This window comes from Megalopta genalis, chromosome 17 (assembly GCF_051020955.1).
Source record: "Megalopta genalis isolate 19385.01 chromosome 17, iyMegGena1_principal, whole genome shotgun sequence".
Lineage (NCBI taxonomy): Eukaryota > Metazoa > Arthropoda > Insecta > Hymenoptera > Halictidae > Megalopta > Megalopta genalis.
Genome location: NC_135029.1, coordinates 3,140,940 through 3,165,395, shown reverse-complemented (window position 1 = coordinate 3,165,395; position 24,456 = coordinate 3,140,940). Strand labels below are relative to the sequence as shown.

General features: G+C 33.2%; 2 protein-coding genes across 11 annotated transcripts in view; one reads left to right on the top strand and one right to left on the bottom strand.

Moving 5' to 3' along the window:
- Positions 1-1,582: 1,582 nt before the first annotated feature.
- On the bottom strand, positions 1,583-5,724 carry LOC117222832 (cysteine-rich PDZ-binding protein). Of its 2 annotated transcripts, none has more exons than XM_076527208.1 (2): positions 5,465-5,724; positions 1,583-2,457 (listed from the first exon to the last, which is right to left on the bottom strand). In XM_076527208.1, exons 1-2 carry the CDS (start codon positions 5,473-5,475, stop codon positions 2,130-2,132), a joined length of 339 nt encoding a protein of 112 aa, XP_076383323.1. In that variant the 5' UTR covers positions 5,476-5,724; the 3' UTR covers positions 1,583-2,129. The 2 variants fall into 2 exon arrangements, with proteins under 2 accessions (XP_076383323.1, XP_076383324.1); XM_076527209.1 differs by lacking the exon at positions 5,465-5,724 and adding an exon at positions 2,696-2,897.
- A 285-nt stretch (positions 5,725-6,009) lies between these two features.
- LOC117222785 (uncharacterized) overlaps positions 6,010-24,456 on the top strand; it is a 73,223-nt gene continuing 54,776 nt past the window's right edge. For all 9 annotated transcript variants that reach the window (XM_076527200.1, XM_076527205.1, XM_076527203.1 and 6 more), the window contains exons 1-2: positions 6,010-6,167; positions 23,572-23,915. In XM_076527200.1, coding sequence (XP_076383315.1) covers positions 23,611-23,915 — 305 coding nt within the window. In that variant the 5' untranslated portion in view covers positions 6,010-6,167; positions 23,572-23,610. The remainder of the gene's footprint in view (positions 6,168-23,571; positions 23,916-24,456) is intronic.

Genomic DNA, 24,456 nt, shown 5'->3' with positions numbered 1-24,456 from the left:
AAAGCCACGGGCCCTGAAGCATTTGAATCAAGAGGAATTACCGGTCGTCTACAAGAGCCAGAAGAACGCTTGGATAGACAAAGTCGTGTACGACGACTGGCTAGAGAACCACTTCAAACCAGCTGTAAGAAGGCGCCAGTTGGAAAGCGGATGCCACGGTAAAGTGCTACTACTGATCGACAGGAATGATGCTCACATTCTAGCGAAACCGCTGAACATAAAGGAGGAGAAGGACGATATAGAAGTTGTGCTTCTTCCCGCGGACACGAGATCGACCTTAAACCCAATGGGACAGGGGATAATGGAGAAGGTGAAGATATTCTTTCGCCATTTGATGCTGAAGAAGATTTCAGAGTTTCCTTATGGAGTCGCTCAATTCTATTCGGACTACGATCTGAAGGATTGTATCGATATGGTAACCGAGGCGTGGAAGGACCTACCGCGGATCACTATCCGTGATTCGTGGCAGAAAATTTTAGGAAACAGAGTGAAAGAAGAGATCGTTGTGAAGGAGGAAACGTGCGGCTCCAAAGCAAGTATTGCTAGTATCAAAAATATAGTTAGCGCGATAGTTGGGACCACGACTGGTGAACGAGAGATCGAAGATTGGCTTTCGTCGTGTGAGAAAGGGGAGGGAGATCCGGTCATCAAGTGCGAGAAGAACTGTCCGGATCAAAAGATTCCTTCTTATCTGGAAGAGGAGGAAGTGGAACGAACGTTTTCAAATCTACTGCTTTGGTCGTTAAATCAGCCAGAGTTTATTAAATTGCAGATACAGGTTCTAAAAAAATATTACGAAGAAGTGCAAAAACAAAGTAGTCTTTGAAGTAGTTTTTGAATAGTCTATGATTCTTCGACCAATCTTCTTGATTAATTGATAATTCATTTGAATTTACTAATTTATTTGCTAAGAGACAACACGATCGAGTTAGATTTTTTAAAAATAACATTTTCATATGGAGGTTAATTGTTTTCCTGTACTTTGTTATTTAATTTGATCAGTATACGTTAAGAGTTAAAATTTATTTTGCTCGAGATTTAACTGAGAATTTATGTTCTGCAAGCATATACAGTAATGTGTGTGGGGCATTAAAAATGCATGTGTATATACTAAATGAAAAGCTCCAAGAGTTTTTTTTAACAAATATTTAAATGTAAATTATAAATTATTTTCACTTTGTATATTTTATATTAATAAATTACATAGGATACAGTACATAGATAGATTTCTATATTCTATTTAAGATAAATTATCTTATAAAAATACAACTTCAGTTTCTCAGAGATATTTTATGTCATTTAACCCTTTGCCGTACCATTCTCTTTACAATTATAATGACTAGAACCGTTTCGAGCGAAATAATTTCTTAGAAGAAAAATAAACTTTATATTTATTGTGTAGTTACATTTACTTGAGTGTTTAAATATTGATGACAATACAATAGAATTTGATTCCGCCTGAAAAGAACAACATTCATATCTAACAGCTTATTAATAGAAATATCCACCACTAGTCTGACAAGTTAATGTATGGCAAGAGATTAATATTGTATATAAAACTATTTTCAAAAAGTAGATCATATTCTATTGAACAAGAAATAATTTTATTACAAAACAATTGTTAAATATAATACAAGTGTCAAATCAATACACATGAAAATATACATTCAAGTCTTACAAATTAAATTAGTCTATAACTAAATATTGTGTCATTTGCAATGCACTCTCACATACACTCAAAAATATTTCATGACTTCAACTTACATCGTAACAATACTTTAAATAAAAGAAGTAATAATGAATAATTATACTTAATGTGCTCTTTACAGTCCATTTGTAAATCATATTTTTGTGTAGAATTGACAAGATTCAATATAATGGAACATCACATTTCTAATTTGTACAAGAGTTATAACAGCTTTTATTTAATATTTAAGTATATTGTTATAAAATGTTATTTCGTCTGAGATATTTACAGCCTACAATTTGAAAAATAATATATTCTTTCCTGTAAAATTATATATGAGAGAAGTATTCACTTATAAGTTCTTAATAACAACCTAATGTTCATTTTATTATCAAAGTGGTCTATGCATTTAAAAATAAGCAGTCTTTTCCTTTATAATGTATTAGGTAGCAGACTGTTTGTAATTTTTGGTACTCATTAACTTTTTACCACACATAGCGCATATAGCTTTCTTATATGCACATGATTGACAATAATGAGAACCAACTTGATGTACTTTTTGTCTACATATTCTACAAGTCTCAAATGTAGCAGTATATGGATTAAATCTAGCTTTTCCTGCTGACAAAGCTTTATTCTCTCCAACTTTGCGTCCTCCACTCTCTACAGTATTTCTTGCACCGCTTTTCCAGGGATCTGGAGTTATAACTTTTCCTAATTTTTTCTCACACTTCTCGCAGACCATTTTAAACCGCAGCCCACACTTTAGCCTGAAATATAAAATAACATCGTATACTAAATTATTATAATACAGTTATAAACAGTTCTAAGTGTTGCTTTGTAAAGATCATAAAATTTTATTTAAGCGATATTTTCATAAACAAATGTTTCTCATAAATTAAATTCATGGTAAGCAACAATTAGTTCCTTTACTTTTTTCTAATATACTGTCAGTATAAACATTATGCTATTCAAATGAAAAAATATAAGTGTCAGCAAATACTTAACCTCACAAATACAGTTCTCTGTATTACAAAATAGTACAGCAATACCTCGACGTACTAAACTGAACTGAGTGATGGAGGCAAAACCACCAGAAATATGAGGGTAGGTACAGACATTGCTTTCCTCTGATTGGTTGACGCCTTACAAGTAAGCAGTGCTGCCCTCACAGTTTCAGACAAAGAGAGGAAGTGGCGAGTGAACAAGAGAGCAGGACTCAGCCACCCAAGCGAAACAAGTCACACCGACGACCAATATGGCTTGTCTCACTTTTTATCATGCTTGCGATCTTACTCTATTCGCGCATCCGATTGCCTGGTGCTCCATCTGAAACACTTGGCGTGATATTCAACTTGTACTTTTCGTAGGATTCTCGACTACGCAGTCCAACGTATTTGCTACAATAAGCTACATTTTAGGTAATATTTTCTAGTTTATGAATCTACAATATTTCGTTAATTCAGACATCCCAGTAATTGTCAACTATGACGGGCAGTAATCAATAATCTACGAGGAGTTTCGAAAGCAACGAATAATTTCGTAATTTTATACGATTTTTACTTTTAAAATTTTGAAATTATCTACAAAAATTCTCAAACCCAGAGTTTTAGAGAATAAGAGTTAAGAATTATTGAAAACTGTAACAATTTACCGGCAAAAAGATTAAAAAACTATATGAAACGATTGTGAAACGTCTTAGTAGAAATTTTGATCCGCAACCTACAACGAAATTAGGAATATAAGGAAATGGCTGTGTTGTTCATGGGTTTGGGTTACATAAAAAATTGTATTTTATTCATGCATAGACATTTTCACTTCCGTAGGCCGACTGAGGCTCGAACAAATATTCTATGATCAGCAATAAAAGGATTACCGATACCTGCGGAAACTCTTTTGTCCGAGCTCTGGCACATCGGTTTACAACCTCCTGTGTGGAAAGTTCGTCAATCACTCCAGAAATGAGAATGTCGATGCCCAAATAAAATAAAATTTTCTATGTAACTCAGACCCACACAAACAACACAGCCATTTCCTTATATTCCTAATTTCGTTGTAGATTGCAAGTATGTACTCAGTGGAACATCACACCGCATATTTCAGATTGAGCGCCAGGGATACGGATGCGCGAAAAGAGTGAGACCGCAAGCATGGTAAAGTGAGACGATCTAAATTTATCATTTGTATGGACACGGACACATAGAACCCACTGGTTTCTCTCGATCATCTCCCGATCTCTTTTTAAAGGAACTGCGCGGAGCAGGATGCGCATTAAAATGGTAGGGATAAAAATGTTCAGGAAGAAGAGGTAGAAATCGCTCGCGATAAGGAGAAATTTGTGCTATAAAATACTGTGGATGTCGCTACCAGATGGCGTACTACTATCTGTTTCTAATGATGAAATTTTTAAACGAAATTAAAATATTATTCAAAAACAACATACAAACAAGAAACATATTCATAAAATTCTGTATTTTTTTCTCGATGCTATCTAAGTTAATTAAAAGAATGCATTCAGCTGACCGAAACATAAATAAAGAAATGTTTTTAAAATAGATTATGGAAAACTAACAGATTACAAGCGAGAAACTTTAACAATTTGTAGCCCTCTAGTGGTGATCAAAACATATCGCCAACCACTTCATCAATAAAAATCACATATGTATATGCGTGTCTATGAACACGCGTACAACTTTCAGTGAAGTTAATTTTATGTTTAACATGCACACTATCTTATCTATAACGTTAAACAACTTGATTTTGTAAAGTAGAGGGTATTCAGGCATAAATTTTAACGACAGTGTTTAACAGTGATTTCCAACAAATTTCTCTGATTAAATGTAGATTAGAGATTATGTAAGGTATAACAGAAAAATTAATAAGAATAAATATCTATGAATTGATTTAAATTAAAAATTATTACGTTAATGTAAATAAAATGTATAAATAAAAGCGAATTATTGAAATCAAAAGACTGATTAAAATAGGAATATCATATCATCTTAGTATGATAATATTGTTATATTAATTTATTATGTAGGATTGCTTCATTAATAGTGTATAAAATAGAAATAGTAACGGGTATATAAATATAAAAAGTATAAGTACTCTCAAATTCACAGTAATTATTAAATAATTAAAATCATTTTAATATGGTCTACATATTTTACATTATTGACAAGAATTTGATATGCATTTTATTATTTTTATATTGCCGCAATATTTTGCTTTATTATAAAACGAAAATAAAAATTAAAGTGTTCTAACGTGTACATTTTTTTATACGATGGTATTTATATTATAAATGCGGAACTGGATTAAATTTTTTATCTAATTCTAATGTTAGGCAATCAAAAAGACATTCTTTTATAGTTCATATCATATACTGACTATCACGATAGTTGCCCACCCTCCTTTATCCGTCGCATTCAGATGATCAAAATGGGGTGGATAAGTATACTGATATATATATATATATGTTTATTTATTTATTTATTTATTTAAGAACACGAAGCAAATGAAACATAGACTCCCAAAAATGTATGAACTAAATTCCACATTAATATTACACATTGCACAATACGAATATATTCTTTAAATATATGCTTTTTCTAAAGAGCATATCGTTAAAATGTTCCTACTGTTCTAGTATCAGTATTACGTTCATCCACTTTGATCGTTAATTAAATACTAGCAAACGTTAACTGTTATTAACCTCAGTTCCACTTATCATTCCGACTCCTCTCTTATCATGTTATCGAAGCGATAAGTGTCTACCTGTTCAACATTTCTGTGTGTCGTACGCGCCCAGAAACCCCACGGCTCGTAATTCCATATTCGTCTCTGTTCCCTTCAAAGCAACCGTAAATCTTCCGTTGTTTACCCGCGATGACCAATGCATTTACCGTCCATTCAGCGACCACAGAAACTCCGTAAAATCAAAGCAATTCGTTCAATAAAACGAAGAGCAATAAGTTCAGAACAATGATATTCATAACTCTTTGCAATTCTCCCACATTTCGCAAGCAAATGTTAATATGCTCGACCCATCAGCGTCGAAACGAACGTTCAAGTTCGAACAAATAATTCCGTCAGCCAATTGTGGGTGACACGGCGATCAGGGTGTTAAAGCGGCCAATTAACGAAACAACCGAAGATTTGGCGAATTTTAGAACTGGCGCTGACTTTCGGTGCCTCGATATGAGTCACGCGATCAACCCTCTATCCGAAATCGGTGAACGATGGTGGGGTTGGCGGGGCGGAGGGGTTCGAGGAGAGGATTGGGGGAAAATTTGACGCTAGGGGTGGCGTACAAGCGCGGGCGCCATCTACTCGCTCAGTGCTTGACTATCGTCCGAAGGCCTGTGTACTCGCGATTGTATTACCAGATTATTGCGACATTTCGTGTGACAATTTGATTCAAGTGTATCGTGCCATATAACAAAGTGACCAGTGCACGCTGTAGAACGGACACAAAAAGGTAATTCGAAACGAACGGTACATCTTGCGCCGTTTTCGAAGACGTACATTGTTCGGGTGGCTGCCATCCTCGATGCTAGACACGCGTTAACATGTTGGATCGATTTCTCTTTCTCACAAGTCGTGAATACGATGGGAAACTCCGGTGGAAGACCCGATTACGGTCGTCCACCGTTTTCTCGCCGCTAAATACACGAACCGTTTCGCTGCTCTATCTACACCCCATTCGGCCGTTACAATTTCTCCGAGGCGAGCAGGGATATCGAGGTTCGAGGCGAGTTGAGTCACCCTCGAGACCCTCTGGATAGACAGACGCCTGCAGCCAGAGCCTCTGCGCTCTGTTTTTCCACGAAATCGCATCGGCACCGTCGAAATTCAACGAAACCCCTTGGTCGCCGTTCCTGCCTCGGCAAATATTTTATTCGTCGCGCCGTCTGTTTTCCAATGCGGACGAAGGCAGGTCGTGCGACCGGATTTTCAATTCCGATTTCTCGATAAGCCGAAGGGGATGAGTCTGTCCCAACTCGTGAAGTATGGTTCGATCTGACAATACGTGTCCCCCGCTTTAGTGTCAAACTGACACACTATACGCGACTGTTCGCCGTGCTCCCCTTCGCCGAGCAGTAACGATGCGATACGTTTTCGTATTTTCGAATATTTCTCGTACACTATGAGATCCCGAACATCGTTCCCGTTCGTTTTCGGACTTCACGGACGTTTATTGTTCGGTGCCAGAAGTCGACGCGTGCAGAAGTATGAGGGCAGACATTTTTGGATTCTTGATCGATAATCTTTACACAATTAACATTATTTTCGACATATCGAAACGGAGAGAATTTCGGCCCGAGCATTCGTGGTGCTTTGCTATGTTCAACGCATCAATTTTCAGTGAGAAAATTATGTATGCACCTATTGCTTATTCCGGGGACGTGGATGATATTTCGAAGAGTAATAATATTACATATTGCATGGTCGTATTAACTATTTCATGTTGATGTTCCTCGTCCGTTTTACTACAAAAGTCTCCTTTATTTGATAAAATGTTTTTTGTATGTCATAAATAATGTTTATTAAAATTCTGCCGAGCAAACGGAAGGTAATGCGAATGCCTTAGTCACTTTTAATCGTTTTTCGCGATAACAAAGGCTTATTTCTTTCGGTAATGAACAGATATACATATATATGCACATGAGACATGTGCACATAGTTTTGAGTTAATTCTGAACTTAAACATAACAATTCTCACATTTGTCCTGCAAATACATAACGAATTAGTGCAGAGAGAGAGAGAGAGAAAATGAATAGTTTTATTCGTATTGTTCGCATGCTGTTCTTGCAAACTACTAAAAACCGTGTAAATTATAATTTTTCGTACTTATAGATGCATTTAATTCTGTTCATTTAATTGTTTACATTTAATTTCGTACGTGTAATTTCTTACATTCAACTTCGTACATTTTAATTTTGTACATTCTATTCTCTTTATTTGGCTGTGTATATCTAATTTTGTGAATTTAATTTCGTTCAAACTAGATACGTACATACCGCCATTGTACGATTTTCTTTATCCTACTTGTAATATTTCTCGCATTACGAAAACTACCCTCGCACTACCCTACTTACTACTTACGCACTACCCTCGAAGCAAATGCGTTTCTTATTAGATGGGTCATCGTTCACCCGAAGCATTTAACATAACTGACACAACGCTGATCAACTGAGCAGCTTAGTTCAAGAATTTATTGAAAGAGAGAGAGAGAGAGAGAGCGGCATTTTCCGATAATGAAGTATCGAAGTTTCCACTCGTGGCCAAGTCGTGCGGAACGAGAGGCTACAATGTGCGATAACAGTTTGATGTTAAAAAAATAAACGTGAATAGAAACGAAAGAAAAAGAGGTAATAAACGTTCCATAATACACCGAAGAAACGAGTGACATTATTGGCTTAATCGTGAGATAACTCGTGTAAGCACGGTATTTATAGATTCACAATTTCTGCAAACAATTGAGCATATATCGGATGTACTCTTTATTCTTCATGCACTGAAAGCTGAATGCCGTGCGAGAGAGAGAGAGAGAGTGAGAGAGAGAGAGAGAGAAACGCATATCCATGGCAACCCACGGCGTAAGCTTATAGGAACCACCAGAAGTGGGGGAATTTGACATGTTGTATCATAGGTGGACAATGCTATACTAGGCCCACAAAACTTCAACCATTATGTGTTAATGTGATTATCTATATAGAGTCGACTCAATGGAGCGTGGAATGCGTTTAAAACGCCCGTTTCCATAAAATCTGACTTTTCCCAACCCGCTGTTTTTCCTGTTAATTCACTTTTTCCACGCCTAATCGACTACAAACCAGTTTTATAACCACCGATGTATTTTTATTGCTATTATTTATTATATACAGGTATTACAATCCATTAGTTATAATCACCGATGTACTTTTTATTGCTATTATTTATTGTAAACAGGTATTACAACCCATTAGTTACAATAAGTGCAAATATTTTTGATCTGTCTACTGGAGTTTGGAAAGAAATCTATGAAAGAGAGGGTGACTAAAGATACAGTTATTAACATTAAGAGCAATACCGTTTTCGTCGTGATTAGAACATTATTCGTTTAATCCGAATGTCATGCATTCCTGATTGCACATGAAACGAGCAAACTCGAACAGACCTTAATTCCACTATCCGTTTCTCATTTTTCCAATTTTATTTGTTTCTTCATGGTCGAAGAAATTAATATGAATAGGAAGGTAGATAATTGAATTTCTACTGAAATGAAAATTAATAATTGAAGTGGAATTATTGAGACTGGGAAACTGCGATAAGATGAGATTAAACGAAAATACAATTATTCTCAATTTTATTTTGAAATCAACGTGCACGATGTACAGTTGCTTCATAAACAGTGAACAATTTCTCATATTGATATGATTTATTTTTATTTTGATCCGATCGGATGTTTTAAATTCCATGTGAGACACCTGTCTGTATTCTTGTCTATATAAGCTAGTTTGTATAAATATTCGAGGTCTAATTATGGTCGTCCTTAACCACTTGATTGACGTTCCTCGACTTGTTTTGTGGACATATTCCTGGAACTTTAATAAATCAGACTGCTCATGTATTTTTATTCATGCATATTATTATGGAATCTATAGATATATAAATTAGTATGATTCCGATCAAATCCTGGATTTAAAAATCAAGACAGGTGATTTCTTACAAAGTAGTACAAATCAAAAGGAAAGAATATTGATTTTATGTTAATATTACGAACTATATATTCTGAAATTTGTAAATACATATCTATGTGCATGTGCATTGTTATTGATATGTTATAAACATATCTGAATAACATATTAAAATTCATAGTTTGTGTATGTACATTAATTGATCTACGAATTTTTTTGCTTTTATAACAAAAATGAATAGTAAGTAAAACTGTGAAACTATTTGAAGAATTTAAACTCTATTGTTGACTTACTAAAATTATTCAAAGCAAAAATTCATTTTTATTTCATATTCGTATGTTACAAATGACTTAGAAAAGTTGTATTTTTATAAAGGCCCGAATATAAAAAATCTATAATGAGCAGTTTGAATGTGTATAAATATATAAATGTTGTTTCCAAAACTTTTCATAAAGACATTTATGAATTTAACAAAACAAAAATTTCCGAAGCATACCTACAAAGCAGATTAAGAAATTAGCACACTGAAATAATAATGAACACTGCACTGAAATAATACTTACCTCTTATCAATATTTAATCTTTGGAGGCAATGTGGACTATCAGTAAATATAGATTTTTTCCACTAAATGAACGATTAAGTAACAGGCGAAAGAAATGCTCAGAGAAAGAATAAAAGCGAAACTCGTTTCCTTGTACCATTGTTTTTGTTGTCTTTGCCCTACATATTTTTTAGTACACTTCTATTTCATTAAGTTAATGGAACACGGCACTCGAAACAAAATTAAAGAAATCCCGCATCTGGACATACGTTAATGTAAGAGTCGACAATCGAGTGTTAACATTTTCACAACTGATAGTTTCGATGTGATTTTACTGCAGAAAGCAGCGAGGTTGCGCATTGAAGATAAACATAAAATTGGGACATTTACTTTCAAATGGTATTTGCTTACTCACTTGCACGTTTCATTGTGATTATTTATTTGAAAACGTTACGTGCAAATCGACATTTGTATATTTTGATTATATCAACTCAGTTTTCTTGGAAATCATTTGATGTGAAGATACATTAAGAATTGTTCTAATTAATTTGCTACTTATATACTTCAAAATTTGTATTACCATCGAAAAAAGAATGTTGCGTAAAAAATTTTGTTATTAAAAGTTAAACTAATAATAAATAAAATGTCGAGTTTGAGATTTATTACCTAGAATTTGGCTATCAAAGAAAACTCGTTTTTTGAGAAAATTACAATAAAAATTGTGTTGGATTAAGATAATCATATGTTAGACATTAGAATTTTGTTCTAAGTTATTTGTATTCATGACTTAAGTATGAATATTGATCATTCTTTTGTAAATATCTATTTTTCCTTTTTCACAATTATACATTTTTTTATAATTATTTCGGTTGTAAACAACATCCTGAGTAACGGACTGTGAAATATTCTGTAATTTGTTTAATAAAGGACCATTTTCACGAGTGAAATCTCCAAATGAAATTAATAAAATTAGAGACGTCACATTCATTTGTATGGGAATAAAAAATTCGCAGATACGAATTACAATATAAATTGTTTCTTATAACAAACTACTTTACTTCTGCGTAAATTAAGAACTTCTTAAGTTTTACATTAAAGAATGCCCACTCTTACAAATACTTTTTTTATGTACAATTGCAATTTAAAAGAAATTATAAATTTACATGAATAATGAAAGTTTTAATTATTTGTCAAATTTAATTAAAAATATTCTTCAACTTACAAACATTGTAGTTTCATATTGCTTTCAACATATTAAAAAACTTTAACTTGACATTAGATAGATTTTGATCAAAATTGTGATCATTGGTTTGCGGATTTTATGCATTTTTGGCATACATGAATTAGTGTAGCACAAAATAGTAAAAATATTAGAAGAATTTAATGACATTGTTACATTATTTCCAACTGCAGAAAACTATTAAGAAAAGAAATATAATTTTATTTAATTTGTGTTTCTTACAGTTGTTTGCAATTTTTATATTGCAAAAAGATTTGTATAGAATATTTTCGATATTTATAAAAGCACTAACTGAAACTATGACACAATAAATCATTCCAATAGTTGCTAAATATATTAATACAATATAATTTAAATCAATAAACGCTAATATAATAATTCATTTTCTATTTATTACAAAACAATAATGAATATAAAGTACAAAAATATTAATACATTAAGCAATTAAAGTAACTGGCATCCACGTTAATATTCTGTAGCACAATTAATCAAAATATTATTATTACCAAACACATTTTCTCATTAGCATTAAACTAAAATTTCATTTTGAAAGCTTACATTACTTGTATATTGAAAAACGATTGAAATACGATTCAAAATACAATAGATACAATGTAATTAAGAATCATTATTTCCATGCAGCTATTCATCAACTTTCGCATTTCAATGGCGTGATCCGGGTTAATTTGCACCCATTAAAAATTGTTACTCGAATATCGAGTTTCTGACAGGTAATTTGAACATTCACACGCTTTATAAACCCATTACACAAATATTTCCATCTGTATGTGTTAATCTCAGAACTGTAAATCAATTTTCAAAATAAAATTGACGTAATTCGAGCTTGCACCTCTTCTGTATGCATAGAAAATGCAACACAAATTCGAATTAAAAACAGTCTATAACTGTTCTATATTAAAATTAGAAAAGCTAGCAATCGATATATAAAATGAACTCAAATTAATAAATAAAATAAAAAGAGTTGCTAAATAAAATAAAAAATATATAAATAAAATTATAAAAATTCCTAAACATACTAATTGCAAGTAATATTTTTATAAAAGGGTCCGCTGTTCGAGCGCTAATTATGAAAGATTCGACTTCCGTGTGAAATGAAATTCAGTTAGGTCGTATGGATTGAATACAGAAATTGTTGCCGAAGTTCATAAATATTTCACTCGTCGCGATCATTACGTTGCAAATTAGATGAAACATAATGTACGGACGAGAGGGGGAGGACAGGAATAACGAATATGCACATGTCGCGAATTAATCATAAAAGGAAGGAGGGTCAATACAGTAGCAAGCTGTGCAACACTGAGGTGGACTTAAAATGTGCCGATTGTATCTACTGGTGCCAGTGACCTCCTATTGATTACACGCTCAACGAAGCACGGACCAAACCCTCGTCCTCTCTCTCGGTCTGCATACACTTTCACGTCTCTCTCTCTCTCTCTCTCTCTCTCTCTCTCTCTCTCTCTCTCTCTCTCTCTTTCCTTTCATCCCTCTGTATGCTTCTTCTGTTGACGTCTTCACGTTTTCTTCAAATCCACAAGCATTCGTTTCTGTTCACCTTTGTCCCATTCCCTTTCGCTTGTTTGGACCAAAACACGTATTTCCTTACTATACCTCACAAGCGTATATTCCTTTTAGTCTCCGTTCTTCACCCTCTCCCCTATTCTCTCCCTTCCTCTCTCCTTGTTTTTCTCTCTCTCTCCTTTTTGTCTCCATTGTCTCATCTTGTCTTCCTTCTTACCGCTATCCGTGTTCTATTACTGCACACATTTCTCTTCATCAGCTTCCTTCCTCCACCGCTTCTTTGTTTTCATTGCGTTTTATTGTTCGCGGTATGAAATAGAACACGGAGCATCGCGGCTGTTGCATACAGGGTTGTTGTACAGCGCCAAGCTCGGGAATGTTTATACCATTATTATTACACTTGTTAAAGTTCGGAACTTGGTAATGGTGCTTCGAATTTCGTGGCAATGCTCAAAGGACAGTAATAATTAATATATTTTAGCTTTGCCTGTACGTACACCAATTTGCTAAATAATTACTTCCATGCGACATAGTAACGGTTGCAGCATCCCCTGTGTTTACGTAAGAAAAGAAGCAATAAGCATATTAAACGAGGGTTGTAAAATCGAGGAAAACATGAATATGGAAGCAAAAGCGCCCTAAATATGGAAGTAGAGCCGGTTATATTAATTTTTCTATTCTTTCATTTTGTTTGGTATTTAATAAAAATACGTAATACGTCGTATTCGATGAATATAAAGTTAATTACGGCTTAATAAGTGGAAATCAAATTGGTAAACTGCAGAGCCAAGAACCGTTTTCATTAGTTTTAACTTGTTACGTAAACTTTTGAATAATGTTTAAACAATGTATAAAAAACGACGAGGTTTATTTTAAGGAATCTCGAAGTACAGTAAATTCTCCCTGATTGACGCTCAGATTGTACACAAAAATAGACAATTTGAGAAGAAGAGATACGATTATTCGAGCCTTGCAGCTCGTTTTTATAGTTACCGATTGTCAACAACTATAAAAACTGAAATAAATATATTATATAACTATAATGGCTCGAATAATTGTATCTTCTCTTCCCAAATTGTTCATTTTTGTGGACCATCAGAGTGTCAATTAGGGAGAATTTACTACAATTAAGTACCAACGGTTGCTTCTATAGGGACTATGACTGTATTCATGCAGATTCGAAAACGTTATGTCTAAGTATAAATCGTAATTTGAAACTTTAAACGTTTTCCTCGAACTAAGATTATCAAAATTACGAATATCTCGGAGACTGAAGAAGTAATCTGAATAATATTTATAAGAGAATTTTGTAAAACTATTTTTGAAATGAAAAATCGTATCTCTCGTATGTTTTAAACAACAGAGAAGTAATGGCCGTTTCAGTATCATTAAATTCGTTTCTTTTTTTAAAGGAAATTGTTGAACATGTAAAATTTAACAAAATATAATTAATACCAATTGTTTTTACGATCTTTTTGGTACGATGTTTGAACATTATTTTTTAAATGCCTCTGGCGACAATTATGAAATATAATTATTATTATAGACAATTCTTTCACTCTACAGGTGTGATTGTTTTTATTGGGTGCATACGAAATTAAACCTGTTCGCTTCTAGAAAACTTCTATTTTTTAATAATTTATCGTTAATAAAGTGAAAATTCTTTTTGAAAATAATGCATATATCAATTCTTTTTTGTCGCCTCAGAGTTGTCTCAATGTCATCAATCGAGTGCAAAGAATTAAACATAAATTAAATACTAGAAATGTATTTTTCTAAATGGATGCTCCGTATAGATCTTGACTACGGCACAAGCTTGTGGGAGTTTTGAAAATGTGACTTGTGTCGTCTTGAAAGCGTAGCACATATTCCTTGTCTAAATGGAACATCCCTTAGAACTAGCGACGTGACTACGTAGAAGTAGTTTTGTCTAATTTCCACTGCTTCGCACAATTTTCCCCCTCTCTCTCTCTCTCTCTCTCTCTCTCTCTCTCTCTCTCCCTCTTCCTATTCTCTTCCTTGCAACCTATAGGCTATAGCAAGGTCCGCCTAGTGACAACCCCGTGGAGTATAAAGGATTGCGACACAATTATAAAGAGATTGTCAAAGCGTGATTATAGAGACAGAGCACTTTGATTAGTTTGAAAAACTCTACTAATGGCTTCCGCGATAGTGCTCGTATGTGCTGGTATATGCTCGTTGACTAATCACAAATATAATGAAAATACTTAAATAAGTTTCGATTAAGAACGTAAATTGTGGGTCTGCCTAACCCAAAACAACGCTACAAATTCTTATTCCTTTGTTACTAACACTGTAATTATTAAACCAGTCGAAATGGCTAGTTTTTTTATCTTTTCTTTTATAGTATAAAGATTGTTTCTATCAGGCATTTTTAGATACACTTTTTTATTCAAGCATGTATTATAATAATAGAGACCGTACGACATTTAAATAAACCGAATCTATCCATTGTTATAAAACAATATACGCGTTTAGGACTCAATAGTTGTAGTGTTAAACCATTACTTGAATTGAAACTTTTTCATATATTCCCATATGTATAGAGAATATTAATAATTTTTGTAGAAAGGAAAATAAAAAAAATTGTATTTTTGTATACATATATGCAATTTGAGGGTCAATCAATATAATTGTACCATGCATGTTTGACATTTTTCAACAGCTGTTCGGACATATATCTTTTAATAGTTGTACATTGATCATTTGCCATTTGTTACAACATTGCAAGTTCAGTGCAGTTCTTGTACCGGCTAAAGAAACACGTTGATGACAAAGATTCGTTTCCTTTTAGACGAAACAAACACAAAATCATTTATATCGAAATTATATATTATATGTATCAAAATTATATCATAGATGCCTAAAACACGATTAAAATAATAAATTGTAACAATCCAACGAACTGAATTTATTCTTTGAACTTATTTCCCGCAAAAATGTCACACCGAATTAATTTCTCCGAAATTTACTTATTCGCAGCATTATACGAATCTCGTTCAGGGTTCATTTCAATTTTTGACAAATTAATCCATAAAAATAGAATTTATAGAAAAAAATGGATGACGGAATTATTTGACCAGACTTAACCCTTAACAGGCATTCTGAGGTTACGAGTGACCCTAACATTGTATTTCTATTTTACTTTGTAATAAAAATTTAATTTTCCATGTTTTCATTATTTTATATATCGTCTAAGAATGAAATAAAATGGATCGTTTATCTAGAATTAGATTAATACATCTTGTTGCACTTTTAGCCATCGTACTAGTTAAGGGTTGAAAATGAATGTTTGCGTTAATATATTTAGCACACTTTTGTTTACGATCTACAAAATGGTTGGTTGAAAGACTATTCAATATCATACATTCTAACTATGCAATTGTTATTCCGTTAAATAAATTGCTTTGATTTTATAGAATTTTTGGCGTTGCTAGATTGGCAGTCAAAGTTTCGAAATGTTTTCTTCTTCTTTTTTAAGCACAATAAATTAAAGCCACGATATGAATAATGCATGGGGCTTCGAGCTATATGTATAGTGACGCTACATACAAAAATAAATCGATTTCCATTCTCGAGGAAATTTATTTTGAGGATACGTCGTTAGACGCGGTTGATCAGTGAGGCGCTGCCAGTGTATTTTGGGTATCTGGATGCGTCCCCAATGCATTTTTGTGCGAGGTAGAAGTATTCTCACAATATTCGTCGTTATTAAATATCTTTTTTCCATTTTGTATAGAAACAAAATAGATTATAATATGCGTGGCATATGTTTATGTGCAAGCTTAATCTTCCAGCAACAAAAACCTTGTAAAAAGTTAAATTGACTTATTCATTTGTTTCATTTAAAAATCTACATTTTGAAATAATTCACAAAAGAACTAATTGCGAACAGAATTTATAATATTTGATTTAAATCACTGGCAACGTTAAATTGCGTTGAACGTCCATATTTATAATCAAACTCAATTTTCACGCAACGAAAACTCATAAGAGAAAATCAGAACGTATGTCGACGTTTTATTAACTAAAACAAAATAGAAATTTATATTTAGGTTGATCCGTTAAAAAACTAATTACAAACAAAATTTATAGTATGTGCTGTAAATTACTGACAACGTTAAATTATATTCATACCCGTCGCTGGTTGCAAAAACAGAACTAATTACAATCGTTTATTATCCTGCATTAATTACAGAATCTCCTGTACCCAACAGCGAAAAATGTTAAAAATGTTGCAACAGTATGCGTGACATCCATGTACTCTATTGTACATAATAGCGTATTTTAATTTGCAAAGTATAATTAAGTTACAACCCCGAATATATTTAACAAAATAATCAACTTGCTTTCAACTTAATAGAACTACATATTAGAAAGAGCAACAACATCGCATTAAAATGCATACACGCGCAGTTTCAATTTGCATAAGTCAACTAACAATATTTGAATGTAAACGTTTCGAATGAATGCCCATTGACCCAGAGATGTGGATTTAACATCGAAACGTATACATTCTTTACATACTGTGCAATGTGTTGGAAAATTTATGGCTCGACATCTTCTTTTACGATTCATCCACGTGCTGTGAAACCGACGTGATTAAATTATTTGCCATAAAACGAGACACACGATGGTAGATATTAGTTTAATAAACGATCCCATGAGCCTTCCATCACACTAAAATAACGCGGTGTGTTACTCAGATTAAGTTGTGATACCAAGTGGCCGACGAACATAAAAAGAAGAAACAAACGGTGTTGATGGTCTAGTTTATGGTGCTACAAAAAACTGAATCAATCCAAACGAATTTGGAGATACCAAGGAATTTATTTGAAGAAAGCAGCCTTTGATGGAATTTGCATGATAATTTTAAACGATCGCGTGTTTGTGTTGTATATAAATAAATAAATCTTTTTTATCTTTGAACGATATATATTATTAATTATTATTTATATTATTAATTTTTCTTTATATATATATATATATATATATATATATTTTTTTTTTTTCTATATATATATTTACATATTTTTAATTTTTATATATTATTATTTATATTATTAATTTTTCTCTCTATATATATATATAGAAAAATTAATAATATAAATAATAATTAATATAATAATAATAAAATAATAATATAAATATAATATATATATATAGAAAAATTAATAATATAAATAATAATATAGAAAAATTAAAAATATGTAAATAGAAACATTTATGACAAATATGAATACGTGAAATATAAACTCTTTAAAACATTGATCAAATTTGAGACCATGTTGTTTTATTAAAGTTATGAAATAAAAAGATATATTTCCATTTAATTACTGTTACTCGCGGTTCACTTGGAAGCTCTTCATTTTGCACAAAAATCCGCAGTATAGTGATTATGAAGCGACATTCTACCAGACTTCCATTTTAAAGTATTTGGCAGAATGTCGCCAGTGTTGTTCGCGGTCTCATTTTTTATGCTCGAATCTGCGTTTCTTATTGAGATGAGAAACCTAAAGAAGATTGGTTTCCTAGGTTTTATGAGAGAGGATGATCTAGACGAAATGGTGCAGAATGGATTGAATGTAGCTTTTGTGGCGTTTGGTGCTATTGTTCGTGTCTCTTAGTGTAAAGCGATGCTCTCTATTTTTACGTGTGATGGACGTACAAGTGATTCTGAAGTAATCAATTTCAAATAACAAACCAAAGATAATTTGAAATAATACATAATTACGAAACACATATTCTTTGTGAAATTCTGGTCTATTGTTGTTCCTTTGCAAATCAATTGTAACGTATCGTTACATCCCTGATTTATTTTCAAAACAGGTGAACACTAGCTTCCAGCGAAAGAATTCTAAAATTACCACGAACTTGCCCGACTTTACCCAACGTTATTTTTTTTCTAATCAGCACGGTCTAATTGAGAAATGTGTTTTTCCGTTGATCATTTTCTAAAGTTTTCAAACGAAAAAAAAAAAATAACACAACATCTCCTGCCGTTGTTCAGGATCAAGGGCGCAAGGTTGCACACTGGAAATACCTCGCGCGATGCACATTCTCACCTATCAATAACTCAATCAATAACTCAGTCACGAGTTTATGTTTACTTTGGGACTAACCGGTTTTATATTTATTTACTGCATCGCTGGTAGAGTGTCGACACGAACACATCCATGCGAAACCATATTGAATTTATTGCTTCGCTTTACGTCTATAAATAGGCCTTGTTGTTCATCTACTGTACACTGAATACACGAGACACTTCCATGAAGCCCTCCCTTTCCGAACACCCTAATATCCGAACGTTCTACTATCCGGCTGATCTGTTATCTGTCCTTCTAGCAATAAATAGGTCGACCAGACCTAATTCGGATCACAACAGTTTCTGACAACATTCTATGCGACGTAAAATTAAAAATATGACGAACAATTAAAAAATGTAACCTCGCGATGCCACGATTATATGGATAAGAATTTATTAAATAAATATTGAAACGAATTAATAGATTTTTTCACCCCTGATTGGTGTGACGATTTTAAATTACTTATTAATTAATTATTAATCTAGACATTAATCATAATTAGACTGCAGTTCTTTACGCAACACAAACATTTTCTAACAAAATTAGACGTAGACTGTGGATCTTTACGCAAATTCTCATTTTCGTACGTTATTTTACGAAAATTATAATTAAAGATAGGTTTCCTTCGTTAAGTAAAAGATTGCTCATTGTAAGAAGAAAATTGAAATACTATTAGACCTTGCTACTTACATTTGTGTAGTTTTGAAAAATCCATTATATGTCATATAAATGCTTAAAGATCTACAGTCTAATTAGAAGAAACAGAAATAAACTAAAAATATATATATATTTTTTCTTTCAGTAGCTTTAATAAATTGAAAAGAAAACGCATTGCAATGCGTTTTTACTTTGCTATTTTATTCGGTCATTTTTATCATCTATTCCTAAAATCTGCAGCCTAGTCTTGATAGAGCTCAAAGTTTTACGATAACAGATTCAATATACCTTTTAATTAGGGTTTGCAGAATGTAAGGAAGTTGAAAGAGTATTCAATATCATGCATTGTAATTTTTTAATTTTTCTTTCAACAAACCTATTACTAGAATTATCAATTATCGTGCTCCCAAACGAAATTATTTATATTACCAGGATGTGGTATGGTACACAATTTAAAGTTTGCTATTGCCGTTGAATAATTTAATAAGAGATTCTTAAATATAAATTATGGATTCTCAAAAATCATCGTCAGTTGATAATGTGTCAACCCATTAACCGCCGCAATTCAAAAATACAAAAAAAAAATTGAAGTTTACAATTGATAACCATAAAATCATTTACAATGATTTAAAACAAAATAGCGGGAATTTTTAATACTTTCATGTGTGAAGCACATGATATATTCTCACTATTTGAATACCTATATTTTATTTAGAAGTTGCAGTTTTTAAAAGAAACAAATTTGACAACGTGACCCAAAAATTGGACATTGGCGGATAATGGGTTAAGATTAAAAATTCTGTGTATGAAAATTCGTCGAGTGCCGTAGCATCTGGAGTAAGTAGAAACGGCAAGCCATGGACAGACACTGAGCAATATCGCATGAATTCTGAAATCCAATTTTCTCGAAATTGAACAAGAACACTGCTTTCTGTAAGTACTCCTGTTAATAAACACAATTGCTTTTGCTCGTAAGTATACTGTTCCAGCGTATAAAAATAATTTATTTAAGCCGTTGAAAATTTCCTAGAACGTTAAACGAGAACAAAAGAATAACATCTTTCTTTATGAATCCCCGCGGAGCCGACTCGTGCACTGGAGGGTTAAACGAAAAAATTCTCTGCTTCCTTTTTCGACTTATTTTTGGTTTTAGTATAACCTCCTGCACAGTTGTACTGCCCATCCGGCGTTGTCGCTCTCTGTAGAATAATTTAAAACCTTTTTTCTTCTCTAAACGCTCCGAATATCCTCTATGATACTAACGCGGACAGAGTAGAATCGCAATTTTCGAGGTTGTTCACTTATTTCGGAAGCTTCGCGTGCGTGAACAAGAACGAACAACAACGGTCCAACTACCCGGAACAATTAAGTTTTTAAAAACCGGTTTCGTTGCCGGAAATGAGTTTCGCATCAGTTTTTTCTTTTTTGTATGAACATTCAAACCGTAAATTTTTTCGTGCCTCTTGATTGTGCGATCTGGCGTATTTAAAATCGTTTACACGAAAAGTCATTTTTAGCGAGCGTGATTATTAATACAAGAATTTGAATATTTGACTTGAAAATATCAGAAAGTTGCGTTTGTGATATCGACCCACGACTTAAACCAGGAAAAGCTCGCATAAACGGCTCCCGAAGGCAACGGTAAATCCCTCGGTCGCCTATTGCTAATGAAAACGAGATTTTTATTGTGATTCACAAAACTACACAGTGGCAAATTGATCGATCAGTGGAAAATATTTTTCTGATTCAAATGAGCCCAAATAAGCCATAAATCGGATGTCAGTGTGAATCGGTATGAAAACATTTTACCCGAAACTCTCCGACAAATTTTGTCTCTGTAATTCGACGAATTCATTGCGCGGATATGGTAGTATTAGCGCGTATCACAATGTTACAGATAGCGTATGTGTTAGAACACGTTTCGAGTTGCCTGGATACACCTGTACTTGCAATACAAGTAACCCACGTATACCGCGGGAATTAGGTTCCGGAAAAATGTCAGGTTATCCGAGACTCCGAGTGTGCGTAAAAAGTAAATTTCCCGTGCAAAAATGGTTCTTCCAACGAAATGTACGAATTTCATCCGCGAAATATAAACAAATATGCTTCTTCCGAATTTTAAAAATTTCATTCAAAATTAATAACACTCTGAAACTTTGTACGACATATACGATCGTTTGCAGCATATTCTGAAGGCAGCTGAGGGGAAAAAGATTCCTTTAACCAAAATATGCAGGACTTTATCCATGAAATTAAATAGTAGTACACTGGTAGGATTTTGGAATAAATGTTGGGCTTTTAAATAAATTAATTTGATATTACAACACGTAAATGTGCAATGTAGAAAGACATAATCTCGATCAGCAGAAAAACGGACATCTTCATTGTACAAGATGTTAATAATAACTAATAAACATTCGGAGTTAATAATAACTAATCAGATTGAGATCGTACAGACGATACATATACGTTGTGTGTCGATTATTTTCCATCACTTACTTATATCGAATTTCTAAAATTTTATGTAATAAAATATATGAATTAGAAACTGGAAGAAACTGCCTCTAAGTGAAAAGCTTAATGAATATCGTGTAATAAAATATACAGTTAAAAGGTGGAGTTATTAATATTAATAGATTTGTAAACAGAGTGAGAGAGAGAGAGAGAAATTAAAAATCCTGGCTGCAAATCTGAATGAAGCTAACTCCTCGTGAAAGAACAATTCTTTTAACTAGAACATACAAACTGTATTCACATGAAATCAAAAAATAATATATCATATTGAATTTCGAGAACCATATTCAATAAAATACATAAACTAAAAAACAAGATTATTCAAGTTAGTGAACTTGAAATTATACCAATTACGAATAAATTAAGTAGATATCGTCAACTGTGTCTGATCATAATTTATCTTCGTGTACATTTTTCTGTGCATGCGTCCGGCAAATAATTAAAGTAGATTTTCTGGAAAGTAACGGTCGCAAGAAAATATCTAACCGTAGAATTTTGACAGAATTTTTCACACAGAATCGTCTCGTTTCTGGTTATACCATGAATACCGAAACACTCCGGGTATTCTGGGATGTATGACATACGTCTCTTTTCTCTGTGACATGTTGCACAGTGAGACACCTAATTGCCACTTCCATCATTCCATATTTTTGTGAGCATGTATACTACGTGTCCATGCGCCGCGTTATGGGAAACTGGAGATCGCGTTATACAAAGATTGCTACAATTTGTAAACCGCGTTATACGATGATGCTACCTACATATTGCTACAAAACATGATTTACATCTATCTCTCTCAGTTAAAATCAACCAGAACAATTGTAACGCTATTACTAGAAAAAAAATAATCAAACACAATTGTGTCAAGTTTCTTATTTCATATGTTTTAAATTTACGATCATAGTAATTATAGTAATTAATAATTAATAGTAATTAGTAATCAACAGTTTGTAAAAAGTTTTAAATTTACGATCATAGTAATTATAGTAATTAATAATTAATAGTAATTAGTAATCAACAGTTTGTAAAATCAATTTTTTTTTTAGCAGAAATGCATTTATTTTTTAATAAATTAGATTGGTGCAAAACTTTTTGGGGGTTTTTTGTAAGCAAATAGATTATGTGTTATTTTAGTAAAAGAAATTCATTCAATCAGTCGTAGTCGAATTTCTCCACTGTAAAATGCTCCTGATCTTCATTCAACAAACATTGAAATATTTTTCCATTTAAAATATATATTTCGAAGTTTGGGATCGGCACAGCTGCCTCTCCGAACACGTCGCATATGTTACAGTTTTGTAAAACTTGCTCGTCGTAATTACATGTAAATGGTATCTCTCAGCGAAGGCACCGTTATGCAGTGTATTAGTTCACTTTGCACTTGCACTTTCTTTTGAAAAAACGAACTTAGTTTTCGGAAAAAGACCAATTTGCATTTGAAAAGCTGAATTTCCTGTTGGCAAAACAAACTTCTTGTTGGGAAAACAGACATCCTCGGGGAAGAATTAATTTCTGTCCGGAAAAGCAAATTTTCTATCGGGAAAATCCGACAAAAGCGAAGGGGATGTAATGTTGAAGTTTGGATGTATTGCAATGTTTCAGAATGGACAGGCTGCTGAAAGATATGAATGTGACGTGGCGATGACAAGCCTGATCTTGGAAAACGCAGACTTGAACCGACTTTTCCCAAAATGTCGGCCTAGGGGTGGCCCACCCCCGAGTCCGGGGGCCTCCACGCAGATCAGTCAGCCGCATGAGAGCCTCTGCCAAAAGGAGGCCGCCTCTGTTACCACCAACCTCACGACTAGCCTCACGAGTACATTCGCGACTACGTTCGCAAACACTCTCACAACCACCCTCGCAATCGCCTCCAAGAACACACATTCGAACCACTCACGCGCGATACCGGAAGACATGATCGACCTCGAGCGCGATATTTCCGATAGGTAAGCAAACTACGATTTAAAGCTTATTATTCTTCATCAGATACACCACCAACCCTTAACACGTTAACTGCCACGTTACCCATATGTAATATGGGTGATGGAATTATTTGTTCAGATTTCAGAATGAATTTTTACGCTAATCGATTCTATATCCCTTTAGTTAGGGTCTGCAAAATGCGAGAAGGTTCAAAGAGTATCCAGCATCGTGCATTTTTAATTTTTTTATTCTTTTTTCATTAAATGTATTGCTTTGATCTGATGGAATTTCTCAGGTTGCTAGATTGACATTCAAAGTGTTAATTGGTATAATGATTTTTACAAAATTGACTGGTATACTAGGGTTATAATAAAGCCCAAAGTTTTATACTAATAGATTCAGTGTACCAAGCTTAATTAGGGCCTACAAAATGCGAGTAGGTTCGGAGTATTCAGTACCACGCATTTGTAATTTATAATTATTTTTTTATTAAATGAATTGTTTTGATCTGATGATTTTTTAAGGTTGCTGAATTGGTAGTCAATGTTTTAACTCTGGTATGAT